The sequence below is a fragment of the Pleurodeles waltl genome, chromosome 5 (assembly GCF_031143425.1).
Source record: "Pleurodeles waltl isolate 20211129_DDA chromosome 5, aPleWal1.hap1.20221129, whole genome shotgun sequence".
Classification (NCBI taxonomy): Eukaryota; Metazoa; Chordata; class Amphibia; order Caudata; family Salamandridae; genus Pleurodeles; species Pleurodeles waltl.
In genome coordinates this window covers 1,764,638,625-1,764,656,862 of record NC_090444.1, presented here as the reverse complement: position 1 = coordinate 1,764,656,862, position 18,238 = coordinate 1,764,638,625, and the positions used below count along the sequence as shown (strand labels likewise).

Here is an 18,238-nt window from a genome sequence, read left to right as displayed (position 1 = left end):
CCCCTTAGAGGTAAAATAGTGGTAAAAATAGATAATACTAATGCTCTATGTTGTGGTAGTGTGGTCGAGCAGTAGGATTATCCAAGGAGTAGTGTTAAGCATTTGTTGTACATACACATAGACAATAAATGAGGTACACACACTCAGAGACAAATCCAGCCAATAGGTTTTGTTATAGAAAAATATCTTTTCTTAGTTTATTTTAAGAACCACAGGTTCAAATTTAACATGTAATATCTTGTTTGAAAGGTATTGCAGGTAAGTACATTAGGAACTTTGAATCATTTCAATTGCATGTATACTTTTCAAGTTATTCACAAATAGCTACTTTAAAAGTGGACACAGTGCAATTTTCACAGTTCCTGGGGGAGGTAAGTTTTTGTTAGTTTTACCAGGTAAGTAAGACACTTACAGGGTTCAGTTCTTGGTCCAAGGTAGCCCACCGTTGGGGGTTCAGAGCAACCCCAAAGTCACCACACCAGCAGCTCAGGGCCGGTCAGGTGCAGAGTTCAAAGTGGTGCCCAAAACGCATAGGCTGCAATGGAGAGAAGGGGGTGCCCCGGTTCCGGTCTGCTTGCAGGTAAGTACCCGCGTCTTTGGAGGGCAGACCAGGGGGGTTTTGTAGGGCACCGGGGGGGACACAAGCCCACACAGAAATTTCACCCTCAGCGGCGCGGGGGCGGCCGGGTGCAGTGTTAGAACAAGCGTCGGGTTCGCAATGTAAGTCAATGAGAGATCAAGGGATCTCTTCAGCGCTGCAGGCAGGCAAGGGGGGGGGGGCTTCCTCGGGGAAACCTCCACTTGGGCAAGGGAGAGGGACTCCTGGGGGTCACTTCTGCAGTGAAAGTCCGGTCCTTCAGGTCCTGGGGGCTGCGGGTGCAGGGTCTTTTCCAGGCGTCGGGACTTAGGTTTCAGAGAGTCGCGGTCAGGGGAAGCCTCGGGATTCCCTCTGCAGGCGGCGCTGTGGGGGCTCAGGGGGGACAGGTTTTGGTACTCACAGTCGTAGAGTAGTCCGGGGGTCCTCCCTGAGGTGTTGGTTCTCCACCAGCCGAGTCGGGGTCGCCGGGTGCAGTGTTGCAAGTCTCACGCTTCTTGCGGGGAGTTGCAGGGTTCTTTAAAGCTGCTTCTTGGAACAAAGTTGCAGTCTTTTTGGAGCAGGTCCGCTGTCCTCGGGAGTTTCTTGTCGTCGTCGAAGCAGGGCAGTCCTCAGAGGATGCAGAGGTCGCTGGTCCCTTTGGAAGGCGTCGCGGGAGCAGAGTTCTTTGGAAGGCAGGAGACAGGCCGGTGAGTTTCTGGAGCCAAGGCAGTTGTTGTCTTCTGGTCTTCCTCTGCAGGGGTTTTCAGCTGGGCAGTCCTTCTTCTTGTTGTTGCAGGAATCTAATTTTCTAGGGTTCAGGGTAGCCCTTAAATACTAAATTTAAGGGCGTGTTTAGGTCTGGGGGGTTAGTAGCCAATGGCTACTAGCCCTGAGGGTGGGTACACCCTTTTTGTGCCTCCTCCCAAGGGCAGGGGGTCACAATCCTAACCCTACTGGGGGAATCCTCCTTCTACAAGATGGAGGATTTCTAAAAGTCAGAGTCACCTCAGCTCAGGACACCTTAGGGGCTGTCCTGACTGGCCAGTGACTCCTCCTTGTTTTTCTCATTATCTCTCCTGGACTTGCCGCCAAAAGTGGGGGCTGGGTCCAGGAGGCGGGCATCTCCACTAGCTGGAGTGCCCTGGGGCATTGTAACACGAAGCTTGAGCCTTTGAAGCTCACTGCTAGGTGTTACAGTTCCTCCAGGGGGGAGGTGTGAAGCACCTCCACCCAGAGCAGGCTTTGTTTCTGTCCTCAGAGAGCACAAAGGCTCTCACCGCATGAGGTCAGACACTCGTCTCTCAGCAGCAGGCTGGCACAGACCAGTCAGTCCTGCACTGAACAATTGGGTAAAATACAGGGGGTATCTCTAAGATGCCCTCTGTGTGCATTTTTTAATAAATCCAACACTGGCATCAGTGTGGGTTTATTATTCTGAGAAGTTTGATACTAAACTTCCCAGTATTCAGTGTAGCCATTATGGAGCTGTGGAGTTCGTTTTTGACAGACTCCCAGCCCATATACTCTTATGGCTACCCTGCACTTACAATGTCTAAGGTTTTGCTTAGACACTGTAGGGGCATAGTGCTCATGCACATATGCCCTCACCTGTGGTATAGTGCACCCTGCCTTAGGGCTGTAAGGCCTACTAGAGGGGTGACTTACCTTTGCCACAGGCAGTGGGAGGTTGGCATGGCACCCTGAGGGGAGTGCCATGTCGACTTAGTCATTTTCTCCCCATCAGCACACACAAGCTGGCAAGCAGTGTGTCTGTGCTGAGTGAGGGGTCCCTAGGGTGGCATAAGACATGCTGCAGCCCTTAGAGACCTTCCCTGGCATCAGGGCCCTGGGTACCAGTTACAAGGGACTTATCTGGGTGCCAGGGTTGTGCCAATTGTGGAGACAATGGTACATTTTTAGGTGAAAGAACACTGGTGCTGGGGCCTGGTTAGCAGGGTCCCAGCACACTTCTCAGTCAAGTCAGCATCAGTATCAGGCAAAAAGTGGGGGGTAACTGCAACAGGGAGCCAGTTCTTTACACTCCTCTTCCGGTGTCCTGAGTGGGCCTCATTGAGACTCCTGTGCCTGCTGCCTGTGAGTCGCCTGTGGTGGCTGTCTCCTAGTCTTCTGACTCTCCTCACTGCTGAGGGTCACCTGGGACTCCCCTCCTGGGGTTGAGTACCCCTGGACCCTGCTGGTCCTGCCAGCTCTGTAACTCTTCATCTGAGACTTTTGCCTTTGCCAAGGCTTGTTGGTGGCTTCCCAACACCACTGAATGCAACTCCTCTTCCTTCGTGGGACGTCGTCTGCATCACTTCTGTAACTCTTCTCCTGCTGCACAGCTGACTCCTTGTCTCCACCGTCAGCCTGGTCCTGCACCTCCAGAAGGGTGGGTAGTGGCTCCTGCCCCAATAGGACACTCAACTTGAACTGGACTTGGTCCCCTTCTTTTGCAAGTCTTCTTCTGTCAGTCTTGCTTGGGTCTTGCACAGTCCTTTTCCAAAGTTTACCTGTGGGTTTGAGAAAAAACCAGGTACATACCTCTTCTCTCCTGGTTGCTGGGGGGCACTCTGGTAATTACATTTTGAGGTTCCTAGTTCCTCCAACTCCCCTCTACAGATTCCACTTCCTTGGGTGGAGGACTACCCTTCACATACCACTTACTTAGCATATGGTTTGTTCTCCCCCTAGGGCCTTCACTATTTTCTATAGATTTACTGTTTGCTATTGCTTTTTATGCTAATCACAGACTTCTAATGTGTATATAATGGTGTGTTTACTCACCTCCTAGTGGAGTATTGCCTATACAGTATTTTAGTATTTGTGTTACCATAATAAAGTTTCTTTATTTTTGTAACACTGTGTGGTTCTTTTAACGTGTTTAAGTGCTGTGTGACTCTAGTGGTATTGCATAAGCTTTGCATGTCTCCTAGATAAGTCTTGGCTGCTCATCCACAGCTACATCTAGAGAGCCCTGGTTTCCTGGACACGGTCTACACCTCACTAATAAAGGATACCTGGACTTGGTGTAAGGTGATAACATCATAGGTGCTCACCACACACCATGCCAGCTCCCTACATTTTAGTGCTATCAATACAGAACATAAGCTTTCTTTTAACATCTAATGTGTGTAGTGCTCTTTCAGCAACAGAATCAGGTTGGGGGAAAAAGACTGGCAGTTCAATGGTTTGATTTAGATGAAAATGGGATACCACGTTTGGTAAAAACTTTGGATTGGTACGAAGAAATACTTTATCTTTATGTATTAATGCCTGGTGATCACTGACACATCTGAGGGAGGTTATTGCCACTAAGAATGTCAAGTTCCACGAGAGAAACAGTAAAGGACAAATAGGGTGGGCCCGTCTAGTGGGGAGCACATTAAGATTCCAGGAAGACACTGGGGGCAGTCTTGGTGGTATTATTCTATAAGGCCTTCCATAAAAGCTTTAACAACAGGAATTTTGAAAAGAGTAGAATGTTGTCTGTTCTGGAGATAAGAGCGATGGCTGCGAAGGGTAACCTTATGAAAGTGTATCAGGGTCGAAAAATCCACTCGACCACTCACGTTGGCGAGTCTTATTTGATCAGGTCTAGCTATTTTTAATACTTATTTGTCCCTTCTGGCGAGTTTTCACTAAACAGGTGTTCTGTTGAAAAGTGGAGGGGCAATAAAAGATGCCTTTAAATCTTGTTCTTATGTCACATTTGCTCTGTGTTCACAGATGGAGGTCAAAATTCAGTTTTTCTTACAATTAATTTTCCTTCCGACTGCAGAGTTCCAGGACTTTGTAAGGTGATCTGTGTAACCTTCTGCTTAGAGGGTAAAATAAAATGACTAAGTCAACTGTGCAAACATTTCAAAATATATTTCAGTAGTTCTGAAAGCCCTTTTTTTCATATGTCTGTGTGATGAAAAAATATTTTAATAGGATGAAAACAAATCAGAATACTTTACATGTTGATGTGCAAAGGATTGTTTCTGAAACCCAATTTTCACAGATTGTTAATACACTATATAGTTTTATCAATAAAGCTGCAAGTTAGTGGAGAGGTTTTTGGATATTTCTTGGAAAGTTACTGTGTTGATGACAATATGTTACCACATCATGGTTTAGTAATATATTTATTAAAACGTAGTGTTTAAACAAACTGAGAAACGCTCCTGCCCTGATGGCAATGTTGTTAGTAAACTAAAAGAAGTCCTAGGTTATGTGGGCTAGACCTCATGGGTATGTGGGCTAGATTCTTGTGATGCATGCAGCAACCTTTAGGCTACTTAAACAAAAGAGGTTTTTTTGTACTGCAGAAATGCTGAGCTCACATATTAGAAGGTGCACTCACGTCAGAATTAATAAAAAGTCGACTCTGTAAACTATTTGCCTAGGATCACACAATTTGAGACCCCCTTTACGGGTCAAGTACATTACAGTTAGGTTCAGTAGATCATTTAAGTTACTCGACTTGTAGGTCTAATAAAAGTTTTATGATTTTTTGAGCCATGTGTATACTAAGTTTGCCTTCTTTAAGTGAAGAAAGTAAATAATGATATTTTGCACTGATACTTGGAAGGGGTCCAAACTTTGAGCAATACAATAGTGCACAAAACGTTTCCATTTTGCTGCATAGCATGCTCTAGTAGTTGTTCTACTTGCCTCCTTAAGAATATCCATACATTCTTGGGGTAGGGTTAGATAACCAAATTCTATGACCTCAGGAGCCAAATTGCATGATTCCCCTCTCAGGGATTTAGATGTCGGATCTGAACATGGTTCTAAGAGAAAGGGTCCGGGCTGAGGGGTAGCTTTTCGTGTGGCACTACTAATAGGTCTAATAGTGTGGGGAACCACGGTTGTCTGGCCCATGTGAGTGCCACTACAATGAATGTGAGAGAAGTTTGAGCTTCCTAATCACATGCGGAACGAGATGATGGAAAAGTGTAGGCAAACATCCCTGACCAGTTCATCCATAGAGAATTGCCCTTGGACTGAGGGTGCGGTAACCTGGAGGCGAAGTTGAGCATTTTGCGTTTTCTTTTTTTGCAAAAAGGTCTATGTCCGGAAATCCCTACTTTTGAAAGTAGGGTAGGAGGACTTGGGGGTGGAGTTCCCACTCGTGGACTTGTTGCTGCATCCTGCTGAGGAGGTCGGCAGAATAGTTGTGTTCCTGGGAGGTGTTCCGCTAACAGGTATATATTGTGATGAATGGCCCATTGCCAAATTGTCTGTGCAAGGCAAGACACATAATACATGGTTGTCATGTTGTCTGTGCATATCAGAACTACCTTGTTAGTGGGATGAATTACAAAGGCTTTGAGTGCTAAGTGAACAGGTAGCTACTCCAGATAGGTGATGTGCAGAATTTGATGTGAGAGATCTGAGATGAGCACCCCACCCTGAGAGGCGTCCGTAGTCAAAATGATCTGGGGAACAGGGTCCAGGAATGGCCACCCCTTTAAAAGGTTGGTTTTGTTCCACCACTGCAGACAAACGAAAGATGTGGCTGTCTACCAACACTAGATCCTCTAAGCGACACTGTTGCTGAGATCATTGGCGTGACAGGCACGGGTGCACGTGAAGGTAGGAATGTGGTACGATTACAAAGCAAGAAGCCATTGTTCCTAGGAGTTTCATGACTGATTTTACTGGGTGATTGGGACGCAAGTGAGAAATCTGTGTTCGGAAATGTGGTACCCTTGCTGCATTTAGGTAGGCTATTCCCAACTGTGTGTTGAGAATGGCCTCTATATAGGGCTGTATCTGAAGTGGATTTAGATGTGACTTTTGAAAAATGATGGTGAAGCCTAATTGATGAAGTAGGTTTATTGTGGTTTGAGTATGGTACAAACCTTGTTTGAGATCGCTGGCTTTGATGAGCCAGTTGTCTAGGTATGGCTAGACATGAATTGTCTGCCTGCCCAAGTGAGCTGCTAGAACTGTGAGGCATTTTGTAAACACCCTTGCAAGTGTCGTGACCCCGAATGGAAGCATTTTGAATTGGTAGCGTTGTCCTAGCACAAATCTGAGATATTTGCGATGAACCACATGTGTGGGAAGGCGAAAGTAGGTGTCCTTTAAATCTAGTGCAGATAAAAAGTCACCCTTTTGTAGCAATGGGATCACATCCTGAAGTGTGACTATGTGAAAATATTCTGATATGATGTAATGATTAATTCATTGCATTAGGCCTGAGATCTAGGATAGGTCTAAAGGAGCTGTCCTTTTTGGGTATGAGATAGTATAGTGAATATACCCCCGTTCCCTGATGTTGTAAAGGAACTGGTTCTGTTGCTCCTTTTGCCAGTAAGGCCTTCACTTCCTGTTTGAGGAGAGCAAGATCATTCTGTGAAAGTTTGTGAGTGGGAATGTCTGGAGGTGTGTTCTTGAGCTCCAGACAATAACCATATTGAAAAATATCCAACACCCATTAATCTGTAGTGATTTTTGTTCCCCAATTATGAAAAAAATAACTGAAGGCGTCCTCCTCCAGTGTTTGGTAAACGGAGGGAAGGTGTAGTGAGTCACTGGTGGGTGGCAGTGGAAAAGGTTTGAGGGCAGGGTGTTTTTCCATTACCTCTGTAGTTATTCCCCCTATAGGAGCCTTTGTATAATCCTCTTTGGGAGGATGTGTGGGGTTGACCCTTACTTTATGACAGTGAGGTTTCAGATGTGGAGGGCTTAAGGGTTATTTTAATCTGAGGCCTGCGAAAAGTACCACGCGAGGCAGGGAGTTGGAGCGCCCCTATGGATTTTGCAACTTAATTTTCCTTCATCTTCTCTAATGCCTGATCTACTTGTAAGCCAAAAAGATGTTTTTTACCAAATGGTACATGATTGTCTACTGTACCTCCTGCTTAAAACCTGAAATGCACAGCCATGCATGTTGGCCTAAGAGGACACTTGTGTTTTTTCCTCTTAAAGCTGTGTCAGCAGAGTACAGCGTTGGATATTAATTGCCCCTAAGTAACAATTTGCAGGCCTCTTTTCCTCTGATCCTCTGGGAGGTACTGGAGAAGTTCCTCCATTTCACCCCAGTAGACACTGTTGTAGCTGGCAAGTGGATCTTGAGTACTGGTGATACACCAGTGATTGGCTGCCTGAGCATCAACACGCTTGCCAAAAGCCTCAAAGAGCTTACTCTCTCAGGAGGAGGTGCACCATGAGCAGCTTGTGAATGAGCTCTTTTTCCGGCATTAGATATCACTAAAAAAAATCAGCAGGTGTGTGACCGTTAATAAAAACTGGGTCAGAGGAGGATGCTTTTGATTTTTCCCCCACCCACGGAGTGATAATGTGTGCTCTAGCGGGGTCTTGGAAAAAATATTGTCTGCATGCCTTAACGTACCTTTAAGCATGAGTAGATATTGAGTGGACTTATGTTAAGTGGTAAATGTTTCAAAAAGAAAATCATTTTCCATAGGCTCTTTGTAAAGAGACACCTGATGGTATGTGGCTGCCCTCCCAATGAGTTCTTGTACAGAAGTTGTATCATTCGGTGGGGATGGTCTAGCTGTCTAGACCTCCGTATCTGTGTTCACATCATATTGAGAGGCATATTGACATCCTGTGTACTCTGCCAAGAAATGAGCCCTGTGGGGAAATGACAAGGGGGGGTGGGGGGGGGAATCACCTTGACATGGTGTAGGAGAAGGAATATGTGGTGGTGGAGTTGTTGGTTGTGGAGATGGGTGGATCTCAGCCAAGTCTTTCCCCATTCTCCTTTGACTGGAGACGTAGGCGTTTCCAGAGGCTCTTGAAAATAAAGTTTTCACTTGTAGGAGTAGTAATGACAGCTTTGACCAGCACCCGCCCTGTTTGTGGCTGTATATGCAGTTGTGACTGCTTGGCATGGAGCTATTGCTTCATCCTATGAAGTATGGGCTCTGAGGCTACACAACTAGGGAGTTTTTTCAGCGCCAAGACGCTCTTAATTCTCAGTGCCGAGACAGTCGGTGCCGGATGGAAAGTGTAAGCTTTCCGTGTCGAGGCTGTCATCATTCGGCTCTGTAACTAGGTGGAAGGCTTTTGCTTAGATTTCGGTGCCAAGCTCGATGGCGGGCGTCCGATTGAGTCTTTTGATGCCTCCAATGCCTGATGGCAGAGGCAGTTCAATAGCCTTTGCTTCCATGCTTGTGAGTTTTTTGGTCACAGCAGGGAGAGTGCTGCTCACGGATGGTTGACCTGGAGGAACTTCCTGCATCTCAAGAGGTATGTCGGCTTCGGAGTCTGAATCTTGGATGGAAAACGCCTCCTCTTCAGCAGCTGAAGCCTCGTGAAGTTCCTGCTCTTGTTCGTTGTTGGACATGATGTCTTGAAGTCTGAAAATATCTGGTGTGTCCTCGACTTCTTGCCTCTGCATTTCTTGGCGGCGGGCTCTTTGATCTTGCAGAGCCTTTTTCGACCGGAAAGACCGGCAGGCCTTGCAGTCTCCTTTTCTCTGTGTTATGTCGACAGGTAGTGGTTACAGACCTGGTGTTGATCAGTCCTCAGAAATTTCGAGTGACACTTTGGACAGAAACAGAAAAGCATCTGTTCCATTAGGATTTCATTCTCTGAAGTTTGGAATGGAGAAAATAGCGGCTCTGAGGGCCAAGATCGAGGCATGTCGATCCAAAAAGGATTTTCCTCAGTCCCGGAACACAAAGGAACACAATAACGTGTTTGATGAACAATATCATCAAGTTGGAGAGATTTCCCAAACAGAAGAGGGCTAAGATGATCTCAAACCCGAGCTTGGTGAAAACACGACCGGATCCGTCGGCGGAAGAAAACAATCTGATCATGAGTCAATGCCCATGCAAAGTACCAGCAAGAGGAGGAGTCACTATACCTCGTGGCTCAAAAGACTTTTCAAAGAAAAACAACCTGTAATCTTTCGGACCCAACACTGTATCTATAGCCATACGTGCCATCAAACATGTAATTTCTAATACAATACCTTTCAGTGGTTTTCTGGATGATAAATGTGGTGTCCACTGAAATGCTATTACACACTTTGCTGTAGAGTATGCTTCAACTCCCTTTTTAAGCACAAAAGAACCGGACAACTTGTGTGCGAAAATCAAAAAGAAAAAGTCTGCACCAACAAATTCACTCATAATTTATCCCTTTTATGTGTGTTTGATTCACTACAGCAAAGAACAATTTTAATTCCAAGTATTGCATCAAATGCTGAAATTTTAAATTGAAACACTTTGTATTAAAAAGTGCCCACTTGTTAAAACAGTTTCTTTGTGTGCCAATATCCAATTAAGATTTCTAGAAATGTCTCCTGAAACTAAAAGTTCAACTCCAAACATACATGTGAACATACCACATGCTAGACATCATTGAGCACTCCATGCACCGATACACAGGTGCTATTCTTTCCTTGTCACTTTAAACAGAAGGATGCAAATGTGACATGAATCTTGGAACTACATTGCACACCCAATAGTTCAGCCATTTTAGGATTTATAAGCACCAAAAAAGAAAAGAAAGAACAGCAGCCCTGATCTTAAAAATGTCTGAGTAAAAATTTGAGGGAAGAGTCTTGCAAATAGAGATGGAAACACCAGACGAACTAAGGAGCATCTGCCTGGTGGGAAAAGAGGATAAAGAGTTATGGAGGGGGGAAGAGAGGCCAAAGAGTTACGGAGGGGCATCCTAAACATTTTAAAGCAATAACAACCAGGGAAACATCTAATAAAATACACTTTCGATGGTGCAATGAAGAGAACCACTTTTAAAATATTCATTCAATTGTGCAAGGCCTTTGCGAAACTTCACTTCATACCCCCAAGGTCACAACCACATGTAGGAGACACAAAGGGGAAATTAGGACAATATTGCATTCAAGGTGGGGATCTCAAACTGTCCCCATTTTGGAAGGAAATCCCTCCCCATATAAAAGAGGTTTTGGAGTATCAACTTACAACAAACTCATGGTTGAAACTACTGGGGCTTTGAAGAGACACTACACAAGTACACTTTTTATATAGGGCATTTTATGCAAGAAGTGGGGGCGTCACTAGGTCACACTTGGGAAGTAATGCAAACCCCACCCACGCCTTGCAAATCCGCCTGCCTGCTCTGCCTCTGGTTTTGTTTATATGGACTTAAACAAAATAAAAGACAGGATTATTCTTACCAGCATCCCACATAAATATGGGCTTTCATGTGTTTGACACTGGATTCATTTACTTCACAATGTTCAAGTCTGGAAGTACTTAAAAAGGGCAAACTAAAACTGGCTTCCAAAGTAGGTATGCACAAAAAATGATTTCCTTTCTGTAACATGAACTGAAGCTCACCTCACAGAATGAAAAAATGCCCAATTCACTTATAGTCTCTAACATCTCGACAAAATATTATGCACATTCAAATATTTTGGCAAACAAGCATGTATATGCAGAAAAAAGCTACATTGGCACGTGCAGATTGTTTTCTAAATACATATGACATTTATTTTACTTTCCAAGTGCACTATGCTCACAGGCGCCCTTGCCACACCTTCTCTCTAACCAGCAATCCACAACCTTTCTTCCCCAGGTTTTAAAACAGTTTTAAGTGCATATGTTGGCTCCATTACCTCATAACAGTACTGCTGAACCTTGTGCAGAACTTTGTTGAGGTCCTTGTTCAGCTGTTCAAGATCCAGAACGATAGTTGCATATCGCCTCTGATATTCAATGCTAATGGGTATAGAATACGATTTCTACAAGAAAACAACATACAATTGCCAAATTAAGCATTAACAGTTTATTATAGCAGCATACTTCTAGAGTGAAGTTACAAATATAAGTTTTCATTTTTACAACTTTCAAACACAGATTCTTTAGACCGTATGCCATTAGCTGACAGCCATGGGAGTGATGGAAAACTCTTCCAAAAGTTCCAACAATGCAAACAAGACCTCGATTAATTTTTTTCAAGAAGGTCGTCTTTCAAATCAAGTCATCTATGAAGCTATTGACTTTGCAGTATTGACAGCTAAGGGCTACTGAGAAACAGAATGACTCCACAGTGAATCTTATGGTTACGCTGTACTACACTACACTAAAGCCAGTCGCTCAGTTGAGGATCCTGTACAACCTTCTCAGACTCTGACGTCTCTAAACAACAGAATGGAAGAGATGAAAAGGACAAAGAAAGAGGCAGAGAAGAAAAGAAAAAAATGTTTAAGCTGCAGCTCAAGGAAAAAGACTGCCATTATTATCAGTGTCAGAAGGTTAAGTCCCTTCAATGGCACTATTGGTCAAAGCGAACAAAATTGACAGTGCCAGAGATACTCCTAGAAGCTGAAGAGAGGGTTAACAAAGTACAACTCACAGTCCAAGCCCACCAATTCAACAGGACATCATCTATATAACAGCAGGCAATGACTCCTCCATTCCCTCCTCCCCGTATACACTCCAGCGGAGCGTTCTATAACTCAGCATTTAGGAGAAGTGCAAAACATCACAGGCGACACGCGAGAGGCACCTATTGTGCAAGATGGCTAATTGCCTCCACCCAGATTCAAAGTACCATGCAAGTTGTATAAAGAGACAGACTCTTCAATGAATACGTGAACTACAATATCACAAAAGTAGTCCATCCCCTCACAGATGCAAAGGCATTTTATTGAAGATACTTTTTGTTTAATAAGAACTGCTACAAAAGGTAAATCTAATCATTTCAGATCCACTCAATCTAAGGCTTGTCAATAAATGGAATCAGGAGGGAAAAATTTAGCATTGTTACTCTAGAAAATATTCCCTCACCCCAGAAAAGGGGACTGAATGTGTGCTTTGGACTTTAAGGATAAATATGTCCACATTCTAATAGCAGAGACACACAGTAAATTACTATGCTGTGGTAGGGCAAACACATTACCAATATGCTAGGTCCTCCACTGGCCTGCTGCCCACTCCTTGGACCTACTCCAAATACATGACCATTGTAGCAGCTCACCTTTGTCGTCAAACAATATTTATTTACACATGCTTGGATGACTAACGTGTCAAAGCTAACAGCTAAAAAACGTGCAACACTATCTCCCTCTGATACATTTATAGGGTACGAGGATAAACTTTCAAAAATATGTTACAATCCCAGTTCACTTTCTATCAAACTTGGAGCAACACTAGACATAGTTAGACAAGAAAAAGTGTTTCCAAATCTGGAGAAAATGTTAAGTCTACATGAAGACTCAAACCTACAGCTCAAAAGATTATTCTCTGCTGGACTTGATGGCCTCTCGTAGTAATTGTCTAAAATGCATGGCTACACATGACACCACTGCAACATCTAGCAATCAACTGACTCATTGAGAAGAACAGCTTCCACTACAGGCTACAGTTATCCCTTGCAGCAAAAGGTGGTAAAAGAGAGAAAACCTTGTTCAAGAAGTTCCATTCCTCAAAAAAAAAAGAACAAAAAAAAAGAAAAGTTACCTACCTGCACCGGTAGTACCCCTGTATTAGTATCTTTCATAGATTCACATTCTTAAATCATTCCCAGTCACCTAGCTGCAAGCCTCATAATCAATCCACAAAGCAGCACTATACCAAACATAGGCTGAAAAACATTTTATTATCCTACTCACATAATTTAAAAAGAACTAAACTTCACCCAACCAGGATTACAGCATCCTGCTCACCCCTCACAGACTGAAATACTTCAGATTTTCTTGTACAACTGAGAAAAACAGTTAGCTCTGTTGAATAAGTATGCATCAATAAGGTAGGATTAGTAACAAGTGATTCTATGAAAGATACCAATACTGGGAAACTACAGTTACAGTACGTAACTGTAGGAGGCTGGCCTTCTATGTAGTGTGGAAAACTAAGCACACTGTGCAGGGGGGTCCAGGCAACCACACTGTTTCCAGAGGTAACAACTAGATCACCTAATGCTAAAATTTTTGGAGGTAGCTTGGTCGAGTAGTTAGGCTAATCTTGGAAAAGTGCAAAGCATTTGTTGTACTCACAGTATCAATTATTGTAATTGTATTTATATAGCACTTACTACCCCTGACGAGGCGTCAAAGTGCTTTTCGGCGAGTAGCACACTACTCCGGAACCTAAGATGAATTAGTGGTGGATTATTTTAGGGAAATATGAGTACAGTATTAGTATTATTATGAGTTAATTTGAGCAGAGGATATGTGAGTTTGTTAGTTGGACTGACTACAGTAATGGAGGGATAAGAGAGAAAAATCCCAAAGTGTTAATTGGGAGTTTACAGTAATAGGATGAGTTACTTGAGATAACGAACAAGTGAATTTTTATGGTCTTGCACGTTTAAAATGTAAGCCTAACCACAATGTCCCTGTAACCTTTGTTTTAATTAAGATATATATATATATATTCCCCCCCCCCCTTCATTTCAATGCCACCCAACCAAGTCCATAAAAGTTGCATCCACAGTTTAGTTCTATAAATAAGTTTCCTTTGCATCAAGCATTCAAAATAAAGATGGCGGTACTAAATTGTGCCTATGTGCCAAGACTATTCTTGTATCCTTATATACTGCCAAGCACTCCTAACTATTTAGTGCTCTTGGCTATTTTGAGGGACTCTTCTGCCCTAAGTACTACAATCACAACTGAAGGTAAAGGGAAGGCAGCCATCCCCATGTGTAGGCAGGGTATTTAATTGAAGAATCCCAAAACCAGCATGAAGAAACTGTGGTGTAGCTCACTACACAATCCTCCCTGCCTAGTGTGATTTGACACTCGTGTATCAAGGGTAATGTGCTTCACTTCTGCGCTCAAAATTTATGATAAACAGGGGTGCAGAATTGTATAAAATATCTACGTCAATTGGAGAGGTTGTATCATAAATTTACTCGCCCTGTAAAAAAAAAAAAAAAATAATAAATAATCCACTTGCCCCTTTGTGCCACTTAGAGCGGCAACAAATTATGGCAGCAATTTTATTATATAAGAGCTCCGATTACAGCCTCCGATTATGCCAGCATAATATAGTGAGTTTGAATAATAGCAGTTCCCTTATTTTGCCACCTTTCTACGGATCTACATACTGGGCCTGGAAGTAGGGGTAACTAATAGTTCCAGGGTCGGAATGTCCTTTTGAGTCTGTTCAAACCTACTAACTTGCATTTTTTAGGGGTTTTCACCAGCTCTTCTCTAAATGTTTCCCATACTGAGAAAGGTTGGAAATTTACTCCCAACAAGCGCAGAAATAAAATTTCTTCCGGGATTGGGAAAAAAGTGGTGACAGAGAAAATGAACTTGCTCAACCGATTTTCACATGAGCAAATCTACATGTGCATATTTGCTTGTGCTAAAATGCAGTTCACAAATATTTTCTAAAGTTCGACTTCCTGGCCTACATCTGTAAACACAAGAAAGCCGTAAATCTACACTAACGCAAGGACATATAACATGGATGCACTTTTGTGACTTTCTTTAATTGGGCCCCTAATTAAGTCCGGCGCTAACCAAGACTTTTTGTTTTTATTAAAATTATGTCTTTCTTCAACTATAGACTGGATTCACAGAGTGACGGAATTCTGCTCTTTCTTAAGGAGCATATCGGCACAAAAAGTTTTATTCAGTGCCAGGAATATTGTGGCAATGTGTGCTTTTTGAGAACAAAAAATATTTTTATTTTTGTCAATGTTTGTTATAATGGTGAGGGACAGATAGGTCCCACAGCTCTAAGGTTGTATAAAAATGTGTCAAAAAAAGATATGCATTGACAAAACCAAAAGGCTGACCAATGTTTTGGCTTTGCCAGTGCATGTTTATTTTCATGTTTTCCATAATCCTGTTGAGTCTTCTTACTGATTTTCTATTATGAATATTTTTTGGAAATACTAGCATGCATCAACACATTTTGCTTCAAATAATGCTTTAAAGAAATGGCACCTACAATTTCACAGTAGTTTAGCAAAACATTTTTTCTAGTTGCATTTTTGTGAACAATTTATTTCTTAAAGTAAAAATCATGAATCTTGCTCTCAAAATTCTGCACATATCTGAATCTAATATCAGTGCATTATAGCAGCATTATACATAGCCTCATACTGTTAAACTCTGCAAGCGTGTGTATACATTTTTATACTGAAACCACAGTCGGTAGTGCAGTCCGAGGCTCACATTTCCTTAGAGAACTCACCCTAATAATAAAGGCTTTACATTCATAAGCTACAGATACAAGTTTGAACAGCAGTAATATAGGGACACAAATATTACCTTAACTGCAGACAATGCCCTTCTTTGATCCATAATGTGGTACTGTAAATTGGCAGCAAAAGGGTTTGTGCTGCAGAGGGTTGGGCCCACTTGTCTCAAGGACAAAGGAAACATGAGAACTTGTTGTTCTTGACCACAAACAAAATGCCCTGGGCATCAGGGTATAGTAATTCCACATCCCTGAATATAATATCTTAATAGCTCCTTTAGCACATCTATACATAGTTTTCGGTAGTGACCAATAGTGATTATAAAGTCCTAAGTAGTTTTGAGAAGGTTTGTTGTGACACAAACTTGCCTAAGCCATTATGGTATATTTCGGTTTCCAAGTTAGACCATAATTTTAGAGAGAAATGACATGTTGTTCACAGTTTCCTCAATGAACCAAACCTCCTAGTCTCATAACATTTTCCAGATCCACCCCCATCACTCGGAGGCAGCTTGACAGCAGTTTTGATAACCATACTTAACTGTCAGTGAAATGGACTGCCAGAATCTTTAGAACACCACACACTATGGGCCTCATTACGAGGCTGGCAGTCTTCAGACCGCCCGCCTCGTGGTGGCAGTCAGGACCACCACTGCCATGGCGGTCTGACTGCCACATTAAGACCCTGGCGATTAGACCGTCAGCACTGCCGGGATCCATGATCCCGACGGCCTGGTGGTGGCAGAGATCGCAATCAGCCCGGGGGGGCGCTGCATGCAGCGCCGCCCTGCTGATGATGACCTCGTTCTCAGCCAACCCACCCTCCCCCCAATGGCAGTATCACCGCCATGAAAAGGCTGGCAGAGAACAGGTGCAAGGGGCCATACCTCACACATTCAAAAGGATAACTCAAGAACAATTTATAAAAAATACTTCAGATTTTTATATCAATTTTAAGACCAAGATTATCAAAGTTAGTTAAGTACTTTTGAAGATATGGATTTTTGAAGTTTTAATAAATGCAGTTTTTCTGTGTGTAATAACACAACATAGGGATCAATAGGAAGACACCTTTAAAAATGTATACAAAATCACACAGTTGCTTTACCAAGTTCCGCTTTTGCAGGTTGGTCAAGGTCGTTGGTGAGCACACTGTGCCAGCTGGAGAAGTTCGGCAGCTCACGGTTCAGGCAGGAGCTGCGTTGAAAAGTCTCTTGGAGCTCGTGCAGGGCCACTGAGGGGGACTACTTGGAAAAGGTTTGTTCTTGCAGATTTAAAGGTGGTGCTTTGCTGCCCCCTTGGAGTGTCAAGGTCGCAAGGGTTGAGGGACCTTTGGTGCACAGCTGGTTCTTTGTTGCAGGGCGCAAGGCAGACAGGTTCAGAGCGAATCGGTGAGCCAGAGGCTGTGCACAAAGGAGCCCTTTGGATCTGGAGGTAAGTCTCTTTGAAGGTCGCTTACAGGACAACGGGGGCACTCTGGCGGGAGGTCTGGGGTGTTCCTGAAGTCCCTCAACTAGGGCTTCTTGCTTGTCCTTTTTCAGCTCTGGGCGAGCTGGTTTCCCTGGTGTATAACGCCAGCTGATCAGTACTCAGGGTATTGGCACGATTCGGCCACTAGAGGGTGCAGTGCCACCAAACTTGGCACACTTGTGGTGTTTGTCCTCCTGGTCGTCGGTGTGTCGTTGGGTCCGGCTGCGACTTTTGGTTCGGGAGATATTGGCCGGTCAGTGAAGTGACCCTCAGAGGTCCTCTGGGTTTTTTGAGGTCAGTCCAGTGTCCAGCTTCTCCACAGCAGCGATTGTCAGGTCCTGGGTGCAGCAGGCAGGGTTTGGCACCTTTCTTGATGCAGCAGGTCCACAGCTCTCGTGCCTTGGATCTTCTTGTTGCTGGTCTTCTTTGTGTCCTTCAAATCTGCTTTCGTGGTCTAGGGATGCCCACTAAATATTGAATTTAGTGTGCGTTTTAGGGGATACCTGGTAGTGTCCAATGGGACACTTACCTTTGGGTGGCTACACCCACTAAAGTGACCACCTCCTGTGGGAAAGGTCACTTCCCTAAACCTAATTTTTTCCTTCCATCTAAGATGGAGAAAAATGAAATGGAGTGTCCACCTTGCAGGAAGCACCCTAGGGGTGGTGCATGCGAGGTGGGGCCACTCCCCGACTCTTTGTGTGGTTTACCACCTTTGCTCCAGCCAAAAGTGGGGGTCTGCAAAGGGGGAGGCCATCTGCTGCTAGTAGCAGGCCTGGGGGTTGAGTTTCAAGGGCGGTAAGCCCTTTGAAGCTCAGTGCCAGGGCAGTGCACATTCCTGAGGGAGGGGGTGTTAGCTCCTCCACCCAGGAACGGCATTGTTTTACAAACCAAAGAGACAGGGCTCTCCCCCAAGGTTTGTATATTGGCTGTCTGGAGGTGGCAGGCTTGATTGCCCCAGTCAGCAACCATGCCAGGGTAGTTAGCTTTTGCAGGGGGCACCTGTAAGGTGACCCCTGCGTACATTTTATAATAAATCCAGTACTGGTACCAGTCTGGATTTATCATTCTGAGTTGT

General features: G+C 43.9%; 1 protein-coding gene across 2 annotated transcripts in view; it reads right to left on the bottom strand.

The window, feature by feature from the left end:
* LIN9 (lin-9 DREAM MuvB core complex component) overlaps positions 1-18,238 on the bottom strand; it is a 328,489-nt gene that overhangs the window by 94,518 nt on the left and 215,733 nt on the right. For both annotated transcript variants that reach the window (XM_069236171.1, XM_069236170.1), the window contains one exon: positions 11,148-11,273. In XM_069236171.1, the coding sequence (XP_069092272.1) occupies positions 11,148-11,273 (126 nt within the window). The remainder of the gene's footprint in view (positions 1-11,147; positions 11,274-18,238) is intronic.